Below are 25,961 nucleotides of genomic sequence, written 5' to 3' on the forward strand. Positions count from 1 at the left end.
TTTGACACATGATTACTCGAAAAGTACTCAGTAAAAGAACTTCATATTATTCATGCAAGTAGTCTAGGAAGTGCTCAGTTCAGTAGTGTATGAATCTTGGACTACTTATGGAAAATAACCTTTTTATTCCGCGTCAATTTTGGGCAAAATATCCTTACTCTTTTCTCTGTTAAGGATTCTGGCACAGGATTACTCAAAAAGTACACAGTTAAAGTACTTCATATTATGCATGCAGGTAGTCTAGGAAGTATTAAGTCCAGCAGTATATGAATCTTGAAATTTTTTTTTTCCCTCACGTCGTCCTTTACTTTGAAATCCCGAAGCATACCTTCGTAATACCTTCAGTTTATTACCGGGAATAATTACTGTAAAAGTTTGGTATGTTTCATGGGTCTGACTGTGAGACTGCAGTCTGCCCATCAGTCAGAGCGGGTTCGGTACGATTACCGTAAATGTTAGTAGATTCGTGCACTAGAAAAGAACGTGCTGCTGATTTGACCAAGCAAACGCGAACCACGTTTGGCTTGACCGCAGTAGAAAACTGAGTGTGCGCAGGAAATGAACTGTCTTAAACCTGTTGTGTGTATTCTCTTCCTGTCTGCGATATTTTCTACACATACAGACATTAAAACTGTAGTCAGATGCTGACATGGTGTCCATGTGACTGTCTATAGGTAGTTTTCAGTTTGCTGGTTTAACCTGTTGACATGGACACAGAAATGAGTTAAAACATCTGTTTCCTCAATTTATTTTTTGTCCATAAAAGATATGTGAAGAATTAACATACTGAGACATTTTACCTTGAATTAGCTTAAATCCGATGTCATTACACTTCATCAGATATAAAGTGTCCACTGTCCTGTTGTTGAAGTTATACAGACGATCAGATGAAACGCACTGGAACCTTCAACATGGCTGGAAACGTTTTGGATAATGTAAAACACAACTCAGTCTAGTCCTCTTTAGAAATGTTAATTCTATATCTTTAACACAGTTCTATTATAAAGGAAATATACATTTTTGGTAGAAATCAGGAAGCTCTTGTTTTTTTTTGTCTGCACAGTTTAGATTTGAATAAAGTCTCAGTGAATAAACCACAGCTCTTGAAGCAGTTTAATTTATGAGAAAATGAACTACAGTTTTAAAAGAAAAACTGCAATACTATTCTTCAATGAGCTTTATTGATAAATTATACACTGATCTTGGTAAAATGTGGCATCATGTGAAAGTAAGATATTAGTATCTTATAAGAAAAGACAAAAATACCCCGAAACCCAAAGAGATTTTGAGAAAAATGTCTCCTCATTTAGAATATTTAGGCACAGTGGTGCTGTGAGCTAAATACTGACAACAGCATGCAAACATGATCACAATTATACATTGATCTTGTACAAAAAATGAACTGACATCAAATGTTTTTCAGTACTTCTGTCAAGTCAGTTTTGATGCAAGATATCAGTTTATCACAACCACGACTAAATCATGTAACATCGGGAAATGGTGATTAAGAGACAAACTGAGATTCCTCATATAAAATATTTACTTCAGGTCATTAAAAAACAGTTTTTCAGTATTTCAACCATGTAATGTGTGTTTTTCAAGCAAGACATCAAGATTTTATCTGAGTGTATCACAACAACAATAATGGCTTAAGAAGTTTAAATCATTTAACACCAAACAATAGAAATAAAGTACATTGATGTGGCATCAGAGGGTTTTGGCTCCTGCCCCTTTACCCCTGATGGCCAAAGTGCTCTTTTGTCAGGATGTATCCTGTTGTTTGGTAGTTTTTGTTTCGTAGTTCTGTTAAATACTTTTGTTAAATTGTAGGAAATAGTACCAGCTGTTTTGTTTTAGTTTTTGATAGTCCCTTTCAATATAGTTTAACTAGTCTTTTCGTAGTAGAAAACATCATACTTAAAGTAGGTCATAAATGTTCAAGAATCTAAGAGCATGTTTTATCAAACAGCTTCTGCTGAATCTAGAATTCTATTATAAAGCTGCTTAAGAGAGATCATTGTGTCATCAGTAGTTCACTTTGCAACTTGCACAGTTTTAACTGTGTGTATCTTTTATTGTTTATCTTAATTTCTTGTATTATCGTGATATTTCAGCCGTGCAGAGATGCCTCGTAAAGAGAGGACTGAAACAAAAAGAAATTCATCTGGAGCGAACAAATGTTTTGTGTTTTTGTTTGAAAAATTACTTTGACAACTATTTTGCTCTCAGATTATTTGTTTATCAATTTTCTTTTGATCGACTGATCAATTCATTGTTTCACCTCCAGGTTCATTTGCCCCTTTTAACTTTGAGCACCGTCCTCTCTGAAGGTCTCTGCACGGCCCTGCTCAGCCTCATCCTAATTGTCATTGTCACCGTCATAGCTATAATTAATCACAGGAGACTGAGTAAGGGTCAGGATGGATGTCTTATTATCAAGATCAAGAAAAGACCCTTTCCCGTTGTCGTAGTCTTGTTCTACTCTCCTCCTTTTGGGACTTTTCTGTAGATTCAGCTGATAGCTGGTGCTGCATTCTGGGTATCCAGGACACGACTGCTGTGTATCATTGAACTTCACTTCCGTCTGATGGTCAGACACCGAGGGACATGAAGATGCAGTTTTGGAGTTGACAACCACAGAGGCTACAAATCAAACAGAAAGCACATTACTGGTGAGTTTAATGACCAGAGGTGAAATCTGAATCAATTCAAAGCTGATGGGCCTCAAAACTTACTCTGTTTTATGTTGTTCGACATCTTCTCCAAGACTTTGAGCGGGAGGTTTTCCACATGCTTGGACACATTTATCTGTCCTTGTGAAGACGTCCAACGATTCAACGTATCCGTCTCCTTTCTGGATCAAATTCAAGAAATAATTTCATAACAGGTTTGTGTTTTTTTTTTTTTTTTTACTTTACTTGCACACCATATGTACCTTGAAAAGTTATCAAAAAAGCGCTTATTGATAATTGCTGTGCAGAGATCCTTTCCTAAATACAAAGCAAAGATTCACTGATCGCTGAACCATTTGTGTTATCTGATTATATGCGTGTGCATGTGTGTGTGTTTGAGAGAGAGCCAAGTGTCTGACTAAACTTAGAATTTCAGGTTATTTCCTTCCACTCTCTCTCCTGTTTGTGTCTCTTTGTGTCTGTAGGTGTATGAAGTCGACTCATAAAGCCGCAGGATGAGCAGGATTCAGTTAAAACATTGTCTCTCTCAGACAGAAAGAACTGAGTATCTCAGTGTTTTGTTCACACGTGACAGGAAATGTGTCGTCAGGTGGGCTGAGGAAGGATCTTCATGGCCAGTATGGACAGCAGAATGGATTACAGCGACCGATAACTCTTTCAATTTACATGTTGACGTGCAGGAACTGTTTCATGACAGAACAAAATCTGAATTTTATCAAAAGGCAAGAAAACATCATTAATCATACACACCTTATCATTTGAATCGCACGGGTCTGCAAAGAAACAAGAAATGCATCATTATTCCTTAGATTACTTTTTATAATTTAGACCTGTCATGTGATCTGATATTTACCTCTATGGTGCTTTTGTCGGCCCGGATCATTCCAATTTCTCCCAAAGTGTGAGAGAGCAAGTATTTGCTTTTGATCCTATCATGCATCAAATGTATCACACAAATCTTCAGTCTCGCCTCTTTCCTTAATGCAGCTCGTCTGGTCTTTTCCTCTTCGTTGAGGAAGGCATGAAGCCTCTTAAAGTCGTCTGTAATCTTATTTTCTGTGTTGAAGCTCTGAATCTGTGGGTCACAACAGAAACTGGTCATCATCTTCATTTCTTAATTATTTAAGATGTGAAACATCAAAGTAAAAATACGTAGAAGTGCTGACAAACCTTAATGTGCTCAATTGATGAATCAAACAATTTTTTGGTTTCTTTTAAAGCTTCCTGCATCTCTCTGATGTTCTCAGGTAGAGTCTGAAATTAAAATCACATTTGAATTAATTAAGCAATTTGAACTAATGTCTTTTAAATCTACCTGTCTCTTACTTTAGTGTGACATTATTTTTGTTTCTTTCTTGTTTCTCATGTAAGATAGTGACTGCTGTTCACCACTGTGCTGCCTGCAGCTAAAGAAATAAAGCACATATACCATCGTCCTGCTGTCATCGACAACAGACGATCCCACAATGTTCTGTTAATAAATTCAGAATTACAGCAACTTTAATGCTGATTGATACAACTGTCAAACCTGTGCCCCATAATCAGTAAACACTGGCTTGATGGTAAACTTAATTCAGTAACACAGTGAAATATTTGATATCATAATGCAACATTCAACAATGCAGTTGAACAAAGTCGGTGAAATAACTAAAACCTCACCTGAAATGACTCTGTGTGGTTTCTGTGTCCTCCTGATGGCTCATCTTGACTTCTCCCTCTGTAGTTTTCACACAAACTCTTCAGACTAAAATTAATCGGAGGGTCACCTTCAGGTATAAACTGCTTACAAAGTGAGCATTCCCTAACAATGTTCGTCTCCCAGTCCTCGTGAACGCAGGTCTGACAGAAACTGTGGCCACAATGCAGCACCACAGGGTCAGTGAACAGACTCAAGCAAATTGAACAAGAGAGATCTGTGGGGACGGTGGGATCGACTTCTCTTGGTTTCTCTCTTGCAGAGGAGGTCTCTGGCTCATCTTCTCTCTGTTCCATGCTTTGGTCCCCTATGGCTGTAAATCGAATACATATGATAAGTAATAATACTGCTGTAATGAAGTCACAGGTTCCTCAGTGGGAATCATCATATTTGTTACACACGGCTGTAAATACTCAAATTTAAGCAAATTGAACAAGATAGACCTGTGGGGACGGTGGGATCAACTTCTCTTGGTTTCTCTCTTGCAGAGGAGGTCTCTGGCTCTTCTCTCTGTTCCATGCTTTGGTCCCCTATGGCTGTAAATCAAATACATATGTTAAGTAATAATACTGCTGTAATGAAGTCACGGGTTCCTCAGTAGGAATCATAATATTTGTTATACTCTACTGTAAATACTCCAATTGTCTTTCTGCTTCCACATGAGACTCAGCTGCAGTTTAAGAGTCGGACACTTAATCAGACTCAGCTTGTTATAACATCACAATAAAAGTGACAGTAAGAATGTACAAAACATTTGTTTTCTCAACTTATTTTTTGTCCATATAAAATATGTTAAAAATCATCATAATGAGACATTTTACCTCGAATTAGCCTTGAAGCAAGGTCAAAATGATTCATACGTAACAAAGTTTCCACTGTCCTCGCCACAGCACCATCTTCCCCAAAAGCCTCCACCAGTTTGTCCACAGTCGTCACTCTGGTAGCGTTCTCCAGCTTGGACCTCGGGATGGGACGGGATCCATCTATCTCAATCTGGATCAAGTCCCACTGAAATTCCTTAAGCGTTTTTTCATCCAGTTCATCCAGGTATTCTTTCAGCAATTTTGGGATTGCTACAGGTGTGGTCATTTTTAATCTTCAGCAGGTTCACAGGATGTCAAACTATCAATTGGAAATTAAAATGAGAATTAATTTATCATCTTCAACTCAATTCAGAACATTTCATTTGTCCCCATGGGGAATTAAAGAAAGATACATTCATTGTTAAACAGCCCATGTTGCCAATGAAAATTTATCAGCGTGTCTCAGACAGAAATGTTCACAGACGAGTCAATGTTTTAAAAGTTTACTCACCTGTTGTTTTACTTCTTTCCTCACTCTCTGACACTCTCGCTGAAGTTATAGCGACAGGCCATCAAATGAAACACACAGGTACCTTGAACACAGTTGGAAACATATTGATTAATGCAAGTACAAATGTTAAATGCTATATCTTTAACACAGTTCTATTCTACAGGAAATTTGGATATTGTGTCATTTTCTTTTCATATTAGATTTGTATATACCATTGAATTAAAAGCATCACGATTTGTCAAAATGTTTTGGGAGTCATTGTTGTCTTTTCATACTTACTAGTGCAGTGCCAGTAGGAAGCATGTATTCCTATAGAAAAGTGGGAGGTTAAGTAGCTTTTTCATGGATGGCCAAATGAGGCTGTGTTTGAAGGTGGGACGTCAGGGATATAATTGGCTGTTTTTGACTACTTTTGATTATACCATTATATTTCACCTTAAAAACTATTTACCTTGCCTTACTTGGTGTAATTATTTTTAGCACAACCTCACATGTGTGACTGTACAGTTATTTTTTCATTTTAAGGTACTATGTTAACACTATGGACCTAAAATCACAAAATAACATAAAATCAGAGTAGAAAAAGTTAGTTTTTTTACTGTGAAAACCACAAATATGTTTAATGAACCAATTGCATTAGTTATAATGCAAATATAAATAGTTGTTTACTAAACTGGTGCATAAGTTTTTGAAATTTACAAAGCTATGTGTAACTATTTACATTTAAATGCAGGCAATGCCTCAGGCTCCTCAGCTCATTCCTGCCTGTTCCACATTCAGCCGTCTCCTCCTTGGTTTGCCTCACAACACGACTCCACTACTCACTAAACACACCACACCAAATACTACATAACACACTAACTATACACTCCAAACACGCTATATGTCACAAATCTCTCAACTCTCAGAACTCGCTATCTTTGTCGCCGTCTCCAACACATCACTGCTGCTGTCAATCATCCGCCGATGTCCCTCCCACATCTTCCTGTTCCTCAACAACCAAACTTGCTGCTTGGACACTTTCGTGACAAAAGCACATTTTTACTGTTTCTTCTTGCACCAGACATAAAGCAAACGTAACGGCAATGTTCGCGAAAAAGCGTGGCGGACATTATTTACCCTAGGTCCGGTTTTGGACGTGCCGGTGCGCCCGCTCCGTCGACTCGGGAGGTAACGTTAGGCCGTGTGGGTCGGCTAGCGGCTAGCAGCTAGCTACACACAAACATCCACAGATTCCGATCCCACTTTGTTGACCACGCGTCTCCGGATCTCCTCAGACCCGAACAGACTCAGTCTGGACTTGTTTAATCTCATTATAATCCACAACAGTCAGTTTAGATGCACAGAACAGAACAGAATGGGACTGAACCGCCGGCAAAATCCCGGTCCAGCTCGCGCCGCTGCAGGTATAAATCCGCTTGTGACAAAAGCGCATTTTTACTGTTTCTTCCTGCACCAGACATAAAGCAAACGTAACGGCAATGTTCGCGAAAAAGCGTGTTGGACATTATTTACCCTAAATCCGGTTTTGGACATGCCAGTGCGTCCGCTCCGTCCACTCGGGCGGTGGGCCGTGTACGTGAACATCCACAGATTCCGATCCCACTTTGTTGTCCGTGCGTCTCTGGATCTCCTCAGACCCGAACAGACTTGGACTTGTTTAATCTCATTAATCCACAACAGTCAGTTTAGATGCACAGAACGGAACGGAACCGCCGGCAAAATCCCGGTCCAGCTCGCGCCGCTGCAGGTATAAATCCGCTTGTTTTTTTAAGGTATGTCGTGGGCTTGAGATCTGCAGTGATCGGCTCTGGTGCGCACGTGGCCACGGTGTGCAGTGGTTGGCTCTGGTGCGCACGTGACTGTGGAGGCTCCGGTGGACAATGCTTGCAGAATTTGTAAAGCATTTATAAAATAATTTATTCACATTATCATTGCAGTCCAAGCAAATGCTTAGTTGCGCACCACTGAACCATGCAGCAGCCATGTTGAAAGTCTCAGGTCAGTCTGATCCTGATCCGCAGAGATATTTGAGGAACACACACACACACACACACACACAGACAGACAGACAGACAGAGATTTCTTGCTTTTATAGAGAGATGTAAAAGACAAAACTGTGCAGGATACAAACATCCATTTCAATAAAAGGTAAATATGACACTGAGCTTTTACTGTTCATGTTTCTTTCCACTTCACACTTCTGTCACTCAGTCTTCTCCATCTACCATTATAAAAAATAACTCCAAAAAACAAAACAGTGCAAATGATTTCTCATTGGTATGGGATCCGTCATTTAAAGCACCAGTACAGTACATAACTTCCTTATAGGGCTCCAGTTTCTACATGCTGCAGCTCTGCCTCTTAAACACATGGTGGAAACAAAGTCCATCATGTGCATGATGGACTTTGTTTCCTCCACTTGTGTGTTTTACTGACTTCATCTCTAGTATGTCAGCAAACGTGTTTAATATATTTTTGCACAAAATGAGGAGAATAGATTTAGTCTTCCATCACTTACATTGGAAGTGGGGGAGACCAGGTACAATGGCAACAGTTTTTGGATTTGATATAATTTATCATAAGCCTCTTCAACTATTTGGATATAATTTGTAAGTGGGTCACCAGTTTGTTCCATTGGCAGGCAGAGAGGGATCAACACTGCAGTATAAAGAACAACTGAACACAAAACACTCGGCTTCTACTAACTTTGTATAGTCAGAGCTGTGTAGTCGAGTAAATTGTTATGTTATTAACTTAACTTAAGTGCACTAGATTGCCTTTAACTTCAAAATGTGCAAAACTTTCTTCCGGGGTACAATGGCCCTCCCTACACTGATACATGCCTATAGAGCTTTTCCATTCTATAATAATTTATTCTGTTCATATTTTCTAACAGTTGCCTAAAGTCCCCCATCCATTCTGAAGGATCGCTGTTAAGCCACTGTGAACAGGAAAAATCACATCTAAACCTGCTGTAATATTCATAAGAGCACCAGACTGACAATGTTTGTGGGAGACGTGTATAATTGTGATATCTGTCATTAAAGCAAACGACTAAATCTATGGTTTACAAATAATTTTTAAAAAGAATAATAAGTATCAGATTTTACAGCATTATCTCGGGGAGAACCCCTGAAACCTCTGTCAGCCTGTCCCACTTTCATTTTGAACTTTTAAAAAAAGCATCATTATCTCTTGCTGCTCACCTGTATTTCACAGCTCACCTGTATACTTGTGGCTGCATTCCAGACATCTGAGGACTCGAAAACTTTCTACCAGAAAAAGGACGATGGAACACCGTCCAAAGTGGTGTTCATAAGCCTGGAGTATCCGTCCACTATCGACCACGACTTCCTGGTTTCACAACAAACCCGGTAACAGACTACAAACAGTGACGTGTTCAGTGTTGCCTCTCAGGTGCGTGACAGCTGCGTCGTCTCATCTAGAGATTTAATTAACGGTGACAGAAAGAGTGCGCGGGAGGAAATGGACTGTCTCTCAGCTGTTGTGTGTATTCTCTTCATGTCTGCGACATATTCTACACATACAGACATTCAAACTGTAGTCAGATGCTGACATGGTGTCCACGTGACTGTCTACAGGTAGTTTTCAGGTTAATTATTTATTAACCTGTTGATATGGACACGGAAATGAAAAGCGAGACTTTACGTCACGCAGCAGCCGCAGCACGCGCATCGTGTGTGCCAGCCTGTAATATTCAGACTACGTCATTACTGCTATAATGAGGTCACAGGTTTCTCAGTGGGAATCATAATATTTGTTACACTCTACTGTAAATACTCCATTTGTCTTTCTGCTTCCACATGAGGCTCAGCTGCAGTTTAAGAGTCTGACACTTAATCAGACTCAGCTTGTCATAACATCACAATAAAAGTGACAGTAAAAATGTACAAAGCATTTGTTTTCTCAATTTATTTTTTGTCCATAAAAACATATGTAAAGAATAAACATACTGAGACATTTTACCTTGAATTAGCTTAAATTGAAGGTCATTAGCCTTCATCTGCTGTTTAAGTTATAGTGCCAGGCAATCAGATGAAACACACTGGAACTATGAAAATAGCTGGAAATGTTATGGATAATGTAAAAAACAACTCAGTCTAGTCCTCTTTAGACATGTTAATTCTATATCTTTAACACAGTTCTATTCCAGAGGAAATATAGTTTTTTTGGGTGGAAACAGGAAGCTGGTGGGTTTTTTGTCTGCACAGTTTAACATTAAATAAAGTCTCACTTGATAAACCACAGCTCTTGAAGCAGTTTCATTCAAGAGAACGTTTTGGATAAAGTAAAACACAACTCAGTCTAGTCGTCTTCAGACATGTTGATTCTATATCCTTAACAAAGTTCTATTCTAGAGGAAATTTTCTTTTTCCTGTCTGCACAGTGTCACGTTAAATAAGTCTCATTGAATAAACCACGGCGTTTGAAACAGTTTAATTTATGAGAAAATGAACTCCAGTTAAAAAAGCACTGCAACAAAATGCTTTGATGAGCTTTATTGGTAAATTATAAACTGATCTTGGTAAAATGTGGCATTATATAAAAGAAAGACATTAGTTTGATTTGAGAACAAAAGCCAAAAATACCTCAAAATCCCAAAGAGACTTTGAGAAAAAAGTCTCCTCATTTAGAATATTTAGGCACAGTGGTGCTTTGAGCTAAATACTAACAGCATGCAAACATGATCACAATTATACATTGATCTTGTACAAAAAATGCAATGACATCAAATGTTTTTCAGTACCTCTATTAAGTCAATTTTGATGCAAGATGTCAGTTTATCACAACGACTAAATCATGTAAAAATAAATATAATATAAGTATAACAGTGCAAACAAAAACAGTACAATGATGTGTCATCAGATGTAACAGTTTTTCAGTATTTCAACCATGTAATATATTTCAAACAAGATATCAGGATTTCACCTGAGTGTATCACAACAGCAATAATGGCTTAAGAAGTGTAAAGCATGTAACAATAGAAATAAAGTACAATGATGATATTTGCTTTCTTAATATAGTTTACTAGTCTTTTAGTAGTAGAAAACATTATATTTGAGAAAAGTAGGTCATAAATGTTCAAGAATCTAACAGCATGTTTTATCAAACAGCTTCTGATGAATCTAGAATCCTAATATAAAGCTGCTTAAGAGAGATCTGTTTGAGATTTGTTTGAAAAATTACTTAAATAAAAAAATCTGTGAGAAAAATGGCTGTCAATCAGTTTTCTTTTGATCGACTGATAAATTCATTGTTTCATCTCCAGCTCCATGTGCCCCTTTTAACTTTGAGCACTGTCCTCTCTGAACGTCTCTGCACAGCCCTGCTTGTTATCATCCTCAACCACTATCAACCTAAAATGCAATGCGTTTTCTGGGTCAGTCAATGGACAATTCATCTTGCTGCTCCTTGTCCACTGACTATAAGTTACTGTCATCGTCATTAAAGACAGGAGACTGAGTAAATGTCCCCTCATGGGTCAGGATGGGTGTGTTATGATCAGGATCAAGAAAAGACCCTTTCCCATCTTCATAGTCTTGTTCTACTCTCCTCCTTTTGGGACTTTTCTGTAGATTCTGCTGATAGTGGGGGCTGCGTTCTGGGTTTCCAGGACACGACTGCCAAGTATCATTGAACTTCACCTCGGACCGAAAGTCAAAGGCAGAGAGACGTGACAAATCCTTATTCTCATCCTCATCCTCATCCTCATCGCCAACATCAGCGCCAGCGCCAGCGCCAGCGCCAGCTACAAATCAAACAGAAAGCACATTACTGGTGAGTTTAAGGAGCAGAGGTGAAATCTGAATTTCTTCAAAGCTTATGGGCCTCAAAACTTACTCTGTTTTATGTCGTTCCACATCTTCTTCCAGACTTTGAGCGGAAGGTTTTGCACGTGCTCGGACACATTTATCTCTGCTTTTGTAATCATCTGTAGTTTCCTCAAAGCCCTCCGCATTCTGGATCAAATTCAAGAAATGAATTAACAGGTTTGTCTTTTTGTGAAGTCTCTAAAACTTTACTCACACACCATATATACCTTGAAAAGTTATTAAAAAGCATTTATCGATTATTGCTGTGCAGAGATCCTTTTCGAGCACAATTACAAGCAAAGGTTCACTGATTGCTGAACTGTTATGCCCCAGTCTAGGGGGCCTAGGACACAACATGAAAAAGCCCCATCTTCCCCAAGTCCCAAGTGGCCACAAACAATGATTTGGTTGAATACTAAGAAAAAGGTTTTATTTACAAAAATAGTTAAAGTGACAACAATAGATAATGATATATATAAGCTGAGCTATAGGCTTCAGGGTGGACTAAGGCCAAAATAACAAATTAAAGATTCCTGTCTAGGAAATAATAAACCTTACCTAACCAAACTTAAGAAGAAACAAATGACACAAGATTTACCTCCCTGACTAAATAAACAGGAAAAAAACAATGTTAACAAAACTGGCAGTCCACCCTTACTACTCAAAGAAACTAAACTACTCAAAAGGACTACAAAGCTGAACTGAAGTGTGGCCGGTTGGGAGATGAGAAGGATGAGGAATGCCTGCTGCCATCAGACGGCAGTCATCTTGGTTCTTTATAAACCAGGTAGTTTTCAGCCTGCAGCCAATCAAGAGCCAGGGCCTGGAACCACTCCACCAATCATGGCACGGCTATGGCACACACCTATTTGCATAAACGATTGACAGCAGAAAAAAACTACAGGGCACACACACACAGCACATTGGCTAAAAAATGACTGCAGTCATAACATGAACCAATTGTGTTATCTGATTATGTGACCGTGTGCATGTGTGTGCTTGAGAGAGAGAGCGAAGTGTCCAGTCTCTCTCCTGTTTGTGTCTCTTTGTGTCTGTAGGTGAATGAAGTTGACTCATAAAGCCGCAGGATTTTTTTTTTTGGAAACATTGTCTGAAAGAATTGAGTATTTCATCATTTTGTCCACACGTGACAGGAAATGAGGTGTCAGGTGGGCTGAGGAAGGATCTTCAAGGACAGTATGGACAGCAGAATGGATTACAGCGACCGATAACTCTTTCAATTTACATGTTGACGTGCAGGAACTGTTTCATGATGGAACAAAATCAGAATTTGATCAAAAGGCAAGAAAACATCATTAATCATACACACCCTTTCTTTTCAGGCTTAAAGTCCTGCAAAGAAACAAGAAATGCATCATTATTCCTCAGATTACTTTTCATGAATTAAACCTGTCATGTGATCTGATATTTACCTCTAGGAATATTTTGTCGGCCTCCATCTTTGCAATTGCTGTCATAATGTCAGACAGCGGGTATGTCTTTTCAGTCATGTCACCGATCTGATGTATCATACGAATCATCAGACTCGCTTCTTCTCTTAATGCAGCTTGTCTGGTCTTTTCCTCTTCCACGAGGAAGGCATGAAGCTTCTTAAAGACATCTGTAATCTTCTTTTTTGTGTTGAAGCTCTGAATCTGTGGGTCACAGCAGAAACTGGTCATTATCTTCATTTCTTCATTATTTAAGATGTGACTCATCAAAGTCAAAATATACTTAGAAGTGCTGACAAACCTTAATGCGCTCAATTGATGAATCACACAATTGTCTGACTTTTTTCTTCTTCTCTCTGATGTTCTCGGATGGAGTCTGAAATTAAAATCCCACTTGAATTAATAAAGCAATTTGAACTAATATCTCTTCACAATCCAACTGTCTCTTACTTTAGTGTGACATTGTTTTAGTTTCTGTCTTGTTTCTCATGTAAGATAATGACTGCTGTTCACCACTGTGCTGCCTGCAGCTAAAGAAATAAAGCACATATACCATCGTCCTGCTGTCATCGACAACAGACGATCCCACAATGTTCTGTTAGTAAATTCAGAATTACAGCAACTTTAATGCTGATTAATACATCTGTCAAACCTGTGCCCCATAATCAGTAAACCCTGGCTTGATGGTAAACTTAATTCATTTACAGAGTGAAATATTTTTTATCATAATACGACATATACCAAGTAATTTGAGTAACTAAAACCTCACCTGAAATGACTCTGTGTGATTTCTGTGTCTTCCTGATGGCTCACCTTGACTTTTCCCTCTGCAGTTTTCACACAAACTATTCAGACTAAAATTAATCAGAGGGTCACCTTCAGGTATAACCTTCTTACAAAGAGAGCATTTCCTAACGATGTTTCTCTCCCAGTCTTTGTGAACACGGGAGCGACGGGAACTGTGGCCACACTGCAGCATCACAGGGTCAGTGAAAAAACAAGAGAGACCTCTGGGGACGGGGGGATCGACTTCTCTTGGTTTCTCTCTTGCAGAGGAGATCTCTGGCTCATCTTCTTTCTGTTCCCTGCTTTGGTCCTCTTTGGCTGTAAATCAAATGCATATGATAAGTAATAATACTGCTGTAATGAACTCACAGGTTCCTCACTGGGAATCATAATATATGTTACTCTTCTATAAATACTCCATTTGTCTTTCTGCTTCCACTCAGATGCAGTTTAAGAGTCTGACACTTAATCAGACTCAGCTTGACATAACATCACAATAAAAGTGACAGTAAGAATCTACAAAACATTAGATTTTTCAATTTATTTTTTTATCCATAAAAATATGTAAAAAATTAACAAACTGAGACATTTTACCTTGAATTAGCTTGTATGCAAGGTCATTAAGATTCATCCGAAAGAAAGTATCCACTGTCCTAGCCACAGCACCATCTTCCCCAAAAGCCTCCACCAGTTTATTCACGGTTTCCGCTATGGTAGCGTTCTCCAGCTTGGACTTCGGGATGGGTCGGGATCCCTCTATCTCAATCTGGATCAAATACCACTGAAATTCCTTAAGCGTTTTTTCATCCAGTTCATCCAGGTATTCTTTCAGCAATTTTCCGATTGGCACAGGTGTGGTCATTTTTAATCTTCAGCAGGTTCACAGGATGTCAAACTATCAATTGGAAATTAAAATCAAAAACAGAATGAATTGATGGAAAAATTAAATACATTTACATATCAAGAGCATCTTCAATTCAATTCAGAACAATTTATTTGTCCCCAGGGGTGATTGTAATGAGTGTAACGCCTACATGAAAATACCAAGAATATAGATATGGTTACAGCAATTTGATATCTATTAACTAAGTAATTCCAGTTTTAATCTAAACCTTTACGTCTTGGTGTAAAAAAGTTAAAAAGTGAGACACCAGTTTGTCTGTTGGCAGGCAGAGAGGGATCATCACTGTATTACAAAGGGAATTAAACTGAACACAAAACACATTCCTTTTATTGTAAGAAAAGCAAATAATCTGTTCTGATGTCATTTCTAAACTGGGCATTATTTTGATGGTGTATCACTCACAGCCAGTGATGCCGGTAATACGTTTTTACAAGTCCCACCAGGTGGTGTTAAGCAGAGAGCTGCGAGCAAAACCACGGCCTCGACTTCTGCAGGAGGTCCCCCACCACTCAAACAACAAAAGCTGGACTTCGGTGCAAAACAAGAAGGTGGGGGAAAGTAAAAGTAGTTAGTCGGGCGGTATGTGTAGAGGAAATGCTGCCTTGAGATTACTTGTTCAAGGTAAATGTGGCAACACTGCTCAGAACACATGACACCACTAGCAGTTCACATTTGAGAAAGATATCAAATGTTCGACAACATTGCATTCTCTGACGGAGGCCCGCAAATGACGCCGCCTCCCCATCTTAGGTAAGGTGTAAGGTGTAACTAGCTTTATGCTCTGATCATTGAAAGAAAACAATATAATAAGAACTTGTGACACAGCTGTCAGGTCAACGTGTGCTCTCTAACACTGTTAGTTCTCTTAACAGTGACATTCTCTGATGTACTTGTAGTCAGTCTATCTGCCTGTCTTATTAACAGCCATCTGCTCTTCTTCGCTGTTGTGTTCTGTCACTGTGCGACTCGCATGATTTACTGTTTGGAATGTAAAATATAATGGAAGTAAAAGGGGAAAGACTGCACCATTTTCCTGTACCAACCTGAACCTCAGAGACCAGACAGTACATAGTTGGTGCACTTGATGGCACTCATAATATTAAAACAAGACAATGATTATCTGGTCTCTCCGTCAATGTTTAGTTTAGTTACTGATCAGGACTAATAGGCAACAAGTCTGAAAGCAATAGATTGATATGCCAATTGATACTGACTACAGCTCATAGGCTTGTGGTAGCTTTTTGTAGCCAAAGCTGTGTGGTCGAGTAAAACTTCATGTTATTTACTTAATTTTTCTCTCAAAGTACACTAGAGTGCCTTTAACTTTAAAATGTGCAATATTATCCTCGCTAGAGGGTCCTAGGTACAAAATCCTGTGGTAAACACTGATGCACGCATATATGTACAATGAAAGAGCTTTTCCATTCTACATGCACACTTTTGTTCTTCTGGAATTTATCAAAATTATTATTTTTTTTCCACACATTTTTTGGCTTGCGCCTTCCCCTACAAATTTTGGGCTGCAGAAACCATTCAACTATCAAAGTGTTCAGCTTTCAAGAAAAAGATTGCTTGTCCCAAAAAAATGTCCCATTCATCCTTAATAGGGAATTTTTTGAATTTCGTTCTGCTACTACTTCAGCATGCATTCAGCTAGAAAAACTGTTGAACTATCAAAATGTTAAGCTTTTTAAGCTTGTTCAGCCTTGTACTTTTCAGCTTTTCCAAATATTCATCTTTTCCCCCCCAAAAAAATACAGTGGAAGAGAATGGGAAAATCTTCAAATCCTCTTTAAAACCACCCATCTTTCAACCTCTTCTTGTACCTCATACTTTGAGCTACAGACACCATCTAAAGAGTTACAATACTTTGAACTATTCAGCATGTATTCAGCTTTTTAAAAAATCTTTTACGGTTTTGAAATGATCACAGTTTTAGTTTTATGGATTTTTAGCTCACCTTCTGATTTTATAATGCATGTGTATTGCGTGAGCTAGAGCTTTATTTAGATCCTTCATCTTTTATTTTACATACACAATATATCCATAGAAATGTAGGAAATCTTGTTGGCTTTCAGTAGATGGTCTTATTTCAGATGTAGGACTTGGCTGACTCTTGGCTGTTGAAGCCCCAGAGCGACAAGCACTCCTGCAACTCCCCCATGAGCCGCAATGTTAATTTTGAGCCTAAATTTCTGGAGGAGAGCAGACGGGACCTGTTGTGTCTCTCGCTCTGCTGACCTCATTTTTCACTAGAAATAGAAAAAAAAACACATCACAGAGTTCAGCAATGTCTCCTGTTACTTAATATATAAATATTTGGCCATAAACATTACAAATTTTTCAAAGCGGAGTTTGGGAGGTGTTCCCCATTCATTCTTAAGGGGACATTTTCAACTTTGGTTCGGCTCCAGCATATGTGTGCATATATGTACAGCCATAGAAACCGTTCAACTATCAAAATTTTCAGCTTTTTAAGCCCTTTCAGTCTGTTACTTTTCAGCTTTTCTGCCCTTTCAGCTTTTTAAAAAGTTCAGCTTTTAAAAAACTCACCTTTTTTGCAAAATCTTGTTATAGTTTTATGCATTTCAGGCAAGTATTTTTCAGTACATTCAGCAGACTTAGGTGCAAAACAAGAAGGTGGGGGAAAGTTAAGGAAGTTGGTCGGGCGGGGTATGGTGTAGAGGAAATGCTGCCTACACGGTTGACTCGCCCTCGTCTTGTGCCGTAATAAACAAGATCCCAACTACTAATGCTGTGCTGCCTCAAAGAACATCTTTTTCTTCCTACATTCCTACATCCAATCAGCAGATTTTCCTAAATCACTTCAGCCGTCAGCATTCACACTGTAGTTTTGCAGGAAGTGCAAATGTTTCTTGTTATTTATAATGTCAATATATTCTTACAATTGCCCAAAGTCCCACATTCATTCTGAAGGGATTGCTGTAATGCCACTGTGAACAGGAGGAATAGTCACATTAACCTTAACCTGTTGTAATGTTCATAAGAGCACCAGACTGAGGATGGTTTTAGTAGACTGTGATATAAAATAATTTAAAAAAGGAATAATAGTTTACAATGTGAGTAGGTTTCACTTTTTCACAAAGGTGATCATCTCTTTGTGAAAGCTCAAGTATCAGATTTCACAGCATTTCCTTGGGGAGAAACCCACCAAACCTCTGTCAGACTGTCCCACCATTAATTTAAATGCTCCCTATGCCTACACCTCTGCCACTTAATATCACCAGTACCTCTTGCTGCTCACCTTTATTCTTTTGGCTGCGTTCCAGACATCTCAGAACTCTAAAACGTCACACTTTCTACAAGAACTTAGAACAATGGAATAACATCCACAGTCGTATTTCCTACCTATAAGCCTTGAGCATCCGTCCACCGTCCAACATCAGCCACAACTTCCTGGTTTCACATCAAACCAAGTAACTGACGAGACGGTGACGTGTTCAGTGTTTCTTCTCACATGCGTCACACACTGCGACACCCCATCCAGAGATTTAAATTGACGGTAAGAGAAAGAGTGTGCGCAGGAAATGAATTTTCTCTTCCTGTCTGCGACATATTCTACACAAACAGACATTAAAACTGTAGTCAAATGCTGACATGGTGTCCATATGACTTTCCACAGGTAATTTTCAGGTTGCTGGTTTAACCTGTTGACATGGACACGGAAATGAAAAGCGAGATTTTACGTCACGCAGCAGCGCAGCACGTGCATCGTGTGTGCCAGCCTGTAATATTCAGGCTACGTCATTACTGCTATAATGAAGTCACAGGTTCCTCAGTGGGAATCATAATATTTGTTACACTCTACTGTAAATACTCCAATTATCTTTCTGCTTCCACATGAGGCTCAGCTGCTCAGTCTGACACTTACTCAGGCTCAGCTTGTCATAACATCACAATAAAAGTGACAGTAAAAATGAACAAAACATTTGTTTTCTCAATTTATTTTTTGTCCATAAAAACATATGTGAAGAATAAACATACTGAGACATTTTACCTTGAATTAGCTTAAATTGAAGGTCATTACACTTCATCAGATATAAAGTGTCCACTTCATCTGCTGTTTAAGTTATAGTGACAGACGATCAGATGAAACGCACTGGAACTTTGAACATAGCTGGAACCGTTTTGGATAATGTAAAACACAACTCAGTCTAGTCCTCTTTAGAAATGTTAATTCTATATATTTAACACAGTTCTATTCCAGAGGAAATATAGGTTTTTTAGGTGGAAACAGGAAGCTGGTGGGTTTTTTGTCTGCACAGTTTAACATTAAATAAAGTCTCACTGAATAAACCACAGCTCTTAGAGCAATTTCATTTAAGAGAAAATGAACTCCAGAAATACTGCAACAACATGCTTTGATGAGCTTTATTGGTAAATTATAGACTGATCTCGGTAAAATGTGGCATCATGTGTAAGCAAGATATTAGCATTTGATAACAAAAGACAAAAATACCTCAAAATCCCAAAGATAGTTTGAGAAAACTGTTTCCTCATTTAGAATATAGTAGAAAGCATTATATTTGAGAAAAGTAGGTCATAAATGTTCAAGAATCTAACAGCATGTATTATCAAACAGCTTCTGCTGAATCTAGAATTCTAATATAAAGCTGCTTAAGAGAGATCATTGTGTCATCAGTAGTTCACTTTGCAACTTACAGTTTTAACTGTGTGTATCTTTTATTGTTTATCTTAATTTCTTAGATTTTTGTGAAATTTCAGCAGTGCAGAGATGCCTCATGAAGAGCGGACTGAAACAAAAAGAAATTAATCTGGAGCAAACAAATGTTTAGTGTTTTTGTTTGAAAAATTACTAAACAAAAAATCTGTGAGCAAAATAGTTGTCAATCAATTTTCGTTTGAGTTACTGATCAATTCATTGTTTCATCTCCAGCTCCATGTGCCCGTTTTAACGCACCTTCATCTATGAAGGAATACGCTTCTACCCTCTGAATGTCTTTCACGTCCTCTACCTCTGATGATGAGAAAATGTTACTGGAGGTCTCTGCACGGCCCTGCTCAGCCTTGACCTTATCCAGAAACTCTATTGACCTAACCGGCATACGAGGTACGTCAGGTACCTCTTCTTCTTCTTCATCGTCAGAGGAAGAAAGCAGATGCTCTGGGTTTCCAGGACTTGGATGCTGCTCAGCCTCATCCTCATCACCAAAATGAAGTACAGGAGACTGAGATAATGTCCCCTCATGGGTCAGGATGGATGTGTTATGATCAAGATCAAGAAAAGACCCTTTCCCATCTTCATAGTCTTGTTCTACTCTCCTCCTTTTGGGACTTTTCTGTAGATTCTGCTGATAGCGAGTGCTGCGCTCTGGGTGTCCAGGACACAGCTGCCACGTATCATTGAACTTCGTCTCGGACCGAAAGTCAAAGACAGAGAGATGTGACAAATCATCATCCTCATCGCCATCGTCAGTGACAGCTACAAATCAAACAGAAAGCACATTACTGGTGAGTTTAATGACCAGAGGTGAAATCTGAATTACTTCAAAGCTTATGGGCCTCAAACCTTACTCTGTTTTATGTTGTTCAACATCTTCTTCAAGACATCGAGCGGAAGGTTTTGCACATGCTTGGACACATTTATCCGTGCTTTTGAATTTATCAGCATATTCAGCGTTGTCTCCACTCTGGATCAAATTCAAGAAATAATTAACAGGTTTGTCTTTTTAAAAACTCTCCACTAAAACTTTACTCACAAAATACATATACTTCGAAAGAGTTATCGAAAAGCGTTTCCTAATGCTATTACAAAGCAAAGGTTCACTGAACGCTGAAACATTTGTGCATCTGATTATGTGACCGTGTGCATTTATATGGCTGTGTGTGTCTGAGGTTATTTCCAGGTTATTTTCCAGGTTATTTCATTCTGGTCTCTCTCCTGTTTGTGTCTCTTTGTGTCTGTAGGTGAATGAAGTCGACTCATAAACATTTGAGTATCTCAGCATTTTGTTCACACGTGACAGGAAATGAGGTGTCAGGTGGGCTGAGGAAGGATCTTCAAGGACAGTATGGACAGCAGAATGGATTACAGCGACCGATAACTCTTTCAATTTACATGTTGACGTGCAGGAACTGTTTCATGATGGAACAAAATCTGAATTTTATCAAAAGGCAAGAAAACATCATTGAATATACACACCTTAGCAAAAAAAACAAGAAATGCATCATTATTCCTCAGATTACTTTTCATGGATTAAACCTGTCATGTGATCTGATGTTTACCGATATTAATCTTTCATCGTCCCCAAAATGTTCAGTTTCTCCCATAGTGTGAGAGAGAGAGTATGTGTTTTTGATCTTCTCATGCATCAAATGTATCATACGGATCTTCAGACTTGCTTCTTTCCGTAATGCAGCTCGTCTGGTCTTTTCCTCTTCGTTGAGGAAGTCATGAAGCCTCTTAAAGACATCTGTAATCTTATTCTCTGTGTTGAAGCTCTGAGTCTGTGGGTCACAGTAGAAACTGGTCATCATCTTCATTTCTGAATTTATTTAAGATGTAAAACATCAAAGTAAAAATATAGATAGAAGTGCTGACAAACCTTAATGCGCTCAATTGATGAATCACACAATTGTTTGACTTTTTTTAAAGCTTCCTGCTTCTCTCTGATGTTCTCAGGTGGAGTCTGAAAATAAAATCACACTTGAATTAATAAAGCAATTTGAACTAATATTTTTTCACAATCCAACTGTCTCTTACTTTAGAGTGACATTGTTTTTGGTTCTTCTGATCCCACAATGTTCTGTTAATAAATGCAGACTTACAGCAACTTTAATGCTGATTGATACAACTATCAAACTTGTGCCCCATAATCAGTAAACAATGATAGTAAACTTAATTCATTTACTCAGTGAAATATTCATAATATCAATATCATAATACATCATTCAACAAGTCATTAAATAACTAAAACCTCACCTGAAATGTCTCTGTGTGGTTTCTGTGTCCTCCTGATGGCTCATCTTGACTTCTCCCTCTGTAGTTTTCACACAAACTCTTCAGACTAAAATTAATCGGAGGGTCACCTTCAGGTATAAACTGCTTACAAAGTGAGCATTCTCTAACAATCTTCCTCTCCCAGTCTTTGTGAACGCAGGACCGACAGAAACTGTGGCCACACTGCAGCATCACAGGGTCAGTGAAAAGACTCAAGCAAATTGAACAAGAGAGATCCTTGAGGACGGTGGGATCGACTTCTCTTGGTTTCTCTCTTGCAGAGGAGGTCTCTGGCTCTTCTTCTTTCTGTTCCATGCTTTGGTCCATTTTGGCTGTGAATAAAATACATATGATAAGTAATAATACTGCTGTAATGAAGTCACAGGTTCCTCAGTGGGAATCATCATATTTGTAACACTCTACTGTAAATACTCCAATTGTCTTTCTGCTTCCACATGAGGCTCAGCTGCAGTTTAAGAGTCTGACACTTTATCAGACTCAGCTTGACATTTGTTTCTGTATCTTTGTGCATAGAAATATGTAAAGAATTAACATACTGAGACATTTTACCTTGAACTAGCTTTGAAGCAAGGTCATTAAGTTTCATCCGCAAGAAAGTATCCACTGTCCACTCCACAGCACCATCTTCCCCGAAAGCCTCCACCAGTTTATTCACAGTTTCCACTCTGGTAGCGTTCTCCAGCTTGGACTTCGGGATGGGACGGGATCCATCTATGTTAATCTGGGCCAAGAACCACTGAAAATTCTTCAACGTTTCTTCATCCAGTTCATCCAGGTATTCTTTCAGCAATTTTGGGGTTGACACAGGTGTGGTCATTTTTAATCTTCAGCAGGTTCACAGGATGTCAAACTATCAATTGGAAATTAAAATCAGAATTAATTTATCATCTTAAACTCAATTTAGAATTTTTTTTTGTCCCCGGGCGGGATTAAGGAAAGCTAATCTCATTGTTAAACAGCCCACGTTGCCAATGGAAATCTATCAACATGACTCAGACAGAAATGTTCACAGACGAGATAATGTTTTAAAAGTTTCCTCACATGAGGTTTTACTTCTTTCCTCACTCTCTGACACTCTCGCTGAAGTTTTAGCGACAGGCGATCAAATGAAACAAACAGGTACCTTGAACACAGTTGGAAACATTTTGAATAATGTAAGTACAAATGTTAAATTCTATATCTTTAACACAGTTCTATTCTAGAGTTTGGAATATCTAGAATTTGGATATTGTGTCATTTTCTTTTCAAATGAAAGTTTTATATACTGTTGAATTAAAAGCATCACGATTCATAAAAGACATTTTTGGGAGTCATTGTTGTCTTTTCATACTTATGTAAAGACAAAACCGTTACAGGATACAAACATCCATTTCAATAAAAGGTCAGTATTTCACTGAGCTTTTACTGTTCATGTTTCTTTCCACTTCACACGTCTGTCACTCAGTCTTCTTCCAGTTTCGACAACATACTATCTACTATTTTGGATATCGTTATATCCTTGTATGGCATAAGCATCATCTTTTCCTGGTTTTAAAGCTGAATTACAGTTAGGTCATTTAGTTTTCTCAACTAACTTGTTACCTTTGCCTCACTTATTTATTATATCCACATTGCTTATGATAATTTATCAAAAATCCCATTGTGTTAATATTTTGCGAGGATATGAATAGTTATCCTACAATATTAATAGTTATCCTACAATATTGTTGCGATATCTAAAAAAAATATTTCTAACATTTATGAAGTGATTTAGAGGACATTTCAAGATATCGAGAATGTATTGAGTATCAAAATATATCCTGAAAATATCACAATATTATTGTAAGCCATACTGCCCAACCCTATCAGGAGGACATAAATGAAAAACAGTCATCATACATTCTGTTAATAATGAAAACAACTGAAACTGAACTTGTGCTGGAAATTTTCACACTGAAACTTTTTTGTTAGACAAGTGGGTGTGTTCCAGACATGTCATCAGAATGTTTGAATATGTTTTTGCACAAAATGAGGAGAATAGATTTTGTCTTCCATCACTTACATTGGAAACGACCAGGTACAATGGTAACAGCTTTTGAATTTGATATAATTTCTCATAAACCTCTTTGACTATTTGGACATCATTTTTATGTGGGTAACCTTTTTGTCTGTGTAGTTCTTGTTAAGAGTCATCAAAAGTTTAACAAACAACATAAGAAGTCAAATGTTAAATCTGCTGCAATTTGCAGGTGTGATTGTAATGAGTGTAACACCTACATGAAAATACCAAGGAACACAAGTTACTCCCAAGAACAACGATTTAATATCTATTTTATAATTAAATCCAGTTCAAATCTAAACTTTTACGTCTTGGTGTAAAAATGTTAAAACTGAGACATCAGTTTGTCTGTTGGCAGGCAGAGAGGGATCATCACTGTAGTACAAAGAGATTTAAACTGAGCACAAAACACTTTCCTTTCATTGTAAGAAAAATAAATAATTTATTATCTATTCTATTTATCTTATAAACTGGCCATTATTTCAATGGTGTACCACTCAGAACACATAGTTCTAGAAAGAGCTCACATTTGAGAAAGACATCAAATGTTTGACAACATTGCATTCTCCGATCCGAGGCCCACAAATTACGCAAATTAACTTTAAAATCTGAAAAACTTTCTTCCGAGGTACAATGGCCCTCGCTAGAGGGTCCTAGGTCCACCTCCCACAGTCTGACAAGAAACACTGATACACGGCCATATGTACGATGAAAGAGCTTTTCCATTCTATAATTATTCATCCTGTTACTTTTACAAAAGGAATAATAAGTATCAGATTTCGCAGCACTTTCTCGGGGAGAACCCCCCAAACCTCTGTCAGACTGTCCCACCTTCACTGTGAATGCTCCCTATGCCTACACTTCTGCCACTTCACTCTTGGTTATCTACCAGCAGGTGAGTTGAACCCTAACAATAATCGTAACAAAGCAACAGATGGACTGGCAAATAAATATTGCTGCTAATCATGCTTAAAAAAAAGAAAAGGAATGTAATTTCCTTTTCTTAACATATCCCTTCATCACGATCTATTGCTGCTCACCTTTATTCTTTCAGCTGCATCCCAGACATCTCGGAACTCGAAAATGGCCAAATTCCTACGTGACAAAGAACAATGGAACACCAACCAAGGTTGAAATTCCTACTAATAAGCAAGGAACATGGTTAAACCGGTCACCTGAGATGCACTTGTCATGTGAAAGAAAGAGTGTGCACAGGAAAGAAACTGTCTCTCACCACTTTCATGAGAACTGTTCATGTGACTTTAAATGATCTCTAGATGTAGATGTAAAAACAATGCAGCAGCCACGTTTGACACGCACATGACAAGGCATCCTGTGTGACCAGTTTAACCATAACGATGGCTGATAAAAGAAGTAAAGGAATCCATCTATCAAACCGGAAGGTCAGTCTATGAACAGAGGAGGTGGCCTTAGACATTACTTATCACCTACCTACAATGCTGCACTGAGTTCTCTCCCCAGACAGCTTAACAACCATTCACACCTGGGCTCACCTTGCCTTAGCAACACACATAAAGGCTGGTAAAGTCAATGACTCACAAGAGTAAGGCCACACTGCCCAACCCTATCAAGAAACCATAAACGCAAAACAGGTTTTTCTAGGTGTTATCATTCTTTCTGTTGACGGTGGAACAGACTGAAACTGAACTTGTGCTGGAAATGTTCACACTGAAACAATAACTTTGAGTTAGACAAAGTGTGTGTCTTCCAGACAGCTGAAGCCTCACGTCAGCAGAATGTTTGAATATATTTTTGTACAAAACGAGGAGGATAGATTTTGTCTTCCATCACTTACATTGGAAGTGACCAGGTACAATGGTTACATTTTTTCGATTGACATAATTTCTCATGAACCCCTTAAACTATTTGGACATCATCATTTCTGTGGGTAACCTTTTGTCTGTGTAGTTCTTGTTAACAGTCATCAAATGTCTGCCCAAACCTCTGTCAGACTGTCCCACCTTCACTGTAAATGCTTCCTATGGCTACACTTCTGCCACGTCACTCTTGTTTATCTACCAGCAGGTGAGTTGAACCTGAATAACAATAAAACATATCATCATCATTGCTGCTCACCTTTATTTGTGGCTGCATTCCAGAATATCCCAGAACTCGAAAAACCTTCAACTAGAGAAAGGATAATGGAACACCGTCCAAAGTTATAAGCCTTGGGCATCCGTCCACTGTCCAACATCAACCACGACTCCCTGGTTTCACA

At 38.4% G+C, this 25,961-nt stretch overlaps 1 protein-coding gene across 5 annotated transcripts; it reads right to left on the minus strand.

Moving 5' to 3' along the window:
- Positions 1–1,112: 1,112 nt before the first annotated feature.
- LOC115571222 (tripartite motif-containing protein 35-like) lies at positions 1,113–25,961 on the minus strand. Of its 5 annotated transcripts, XM_030400459.1 has the most exons (11): positions 25,820–25,961; positions 24,763–24,817; positions 22,726–22,807; positions 22,234–22,534; positions 4,833–4,925; positions 4,353–4,702; positions 3,864–3,947; positions 3,547–3,768; positions 3,444–3,466; positions 2,736–2,854; positions 1,113–2,643 (listed from the first exon to the last, which is right to left on the minus strand). In XM_030400459.1, exons 4-11 carry the CDS (start codon positions 22,499–22,501, stop codon positions 2,360–2,362), a joined length of 1,443 nt encoding a protein of 480 aa, XP_030256319.1. In that variant the 5' UTR covers positions 22,502–22,534; positions 22,726–22,807; positions 24,763–24,817; positions 25,820–25,961; the 3' UTR covers positions 1,113–2,359. The 5 variants fall into 5 exon arrangements, with proteins under 5 accessions (XP_030256319.1, XP_030256317.1, XP_030256318.1 ...); XM_030400457.1 differs by lacking the exons at positions 22,234–22,534; positions 22,726–22,807; positions 24,763–24,817; positions 25,820–25,961 and adding exons at positions 5,211–5,511; positions 5,704–5,785; positions 8,931–9,110; XM_030400458.1 differs by lacking the exons at positions 22,234–22,534; positions 22,726–22,807; positions 24,763–24,817; positions 25,820–25,961 and adding exons at positions 5,211–5,511; positions 5,704–5,785; positions 8,913–9,110.

The sequence above is a fragment of the Sparus aurata genome, chromosome 20 (assembly GCF_900880675.1).
Source record: "Sparus aurata chromosome 20, fSpaAur1.1, whole genome shotgun sequence".
In the NCBI taxonomy this organism is placed as follows: domain Eukaryota; kingdom Metazoa; phylum Chordata; class Actinopteri; order Spariformes; family Sparidae; genus Sparus; species Sparus aurata.

What these genes read in the sequence shown, in the direction of transcription:
- LOC115571222 (XM_030400459.1), bottom strand. Translation starts at nt 22,501, where the DNA reads ATGACCACACCTGTGTCAACCCCAAAATTGCTGAAAGAATACCTGGAT. An exon ending in TGCTTCAAAGCTAGTTCAAG is followed by an intron (nt 4,926 to 22,233) that starts GTAAAATGTCTC and finishes TTTGATTTACAG; the next exon opens with CCATAGGGGACCAAAGCATG. An exon ending in GTCGAACAACATAAAACAGA is followed by an intron (nt 2,644 to 2,735) that starts GTAAGTTTTGAG and finishes TTTGATTTGTAG; the next exon opens with CCTCTGTGGTTGTCAACTCC.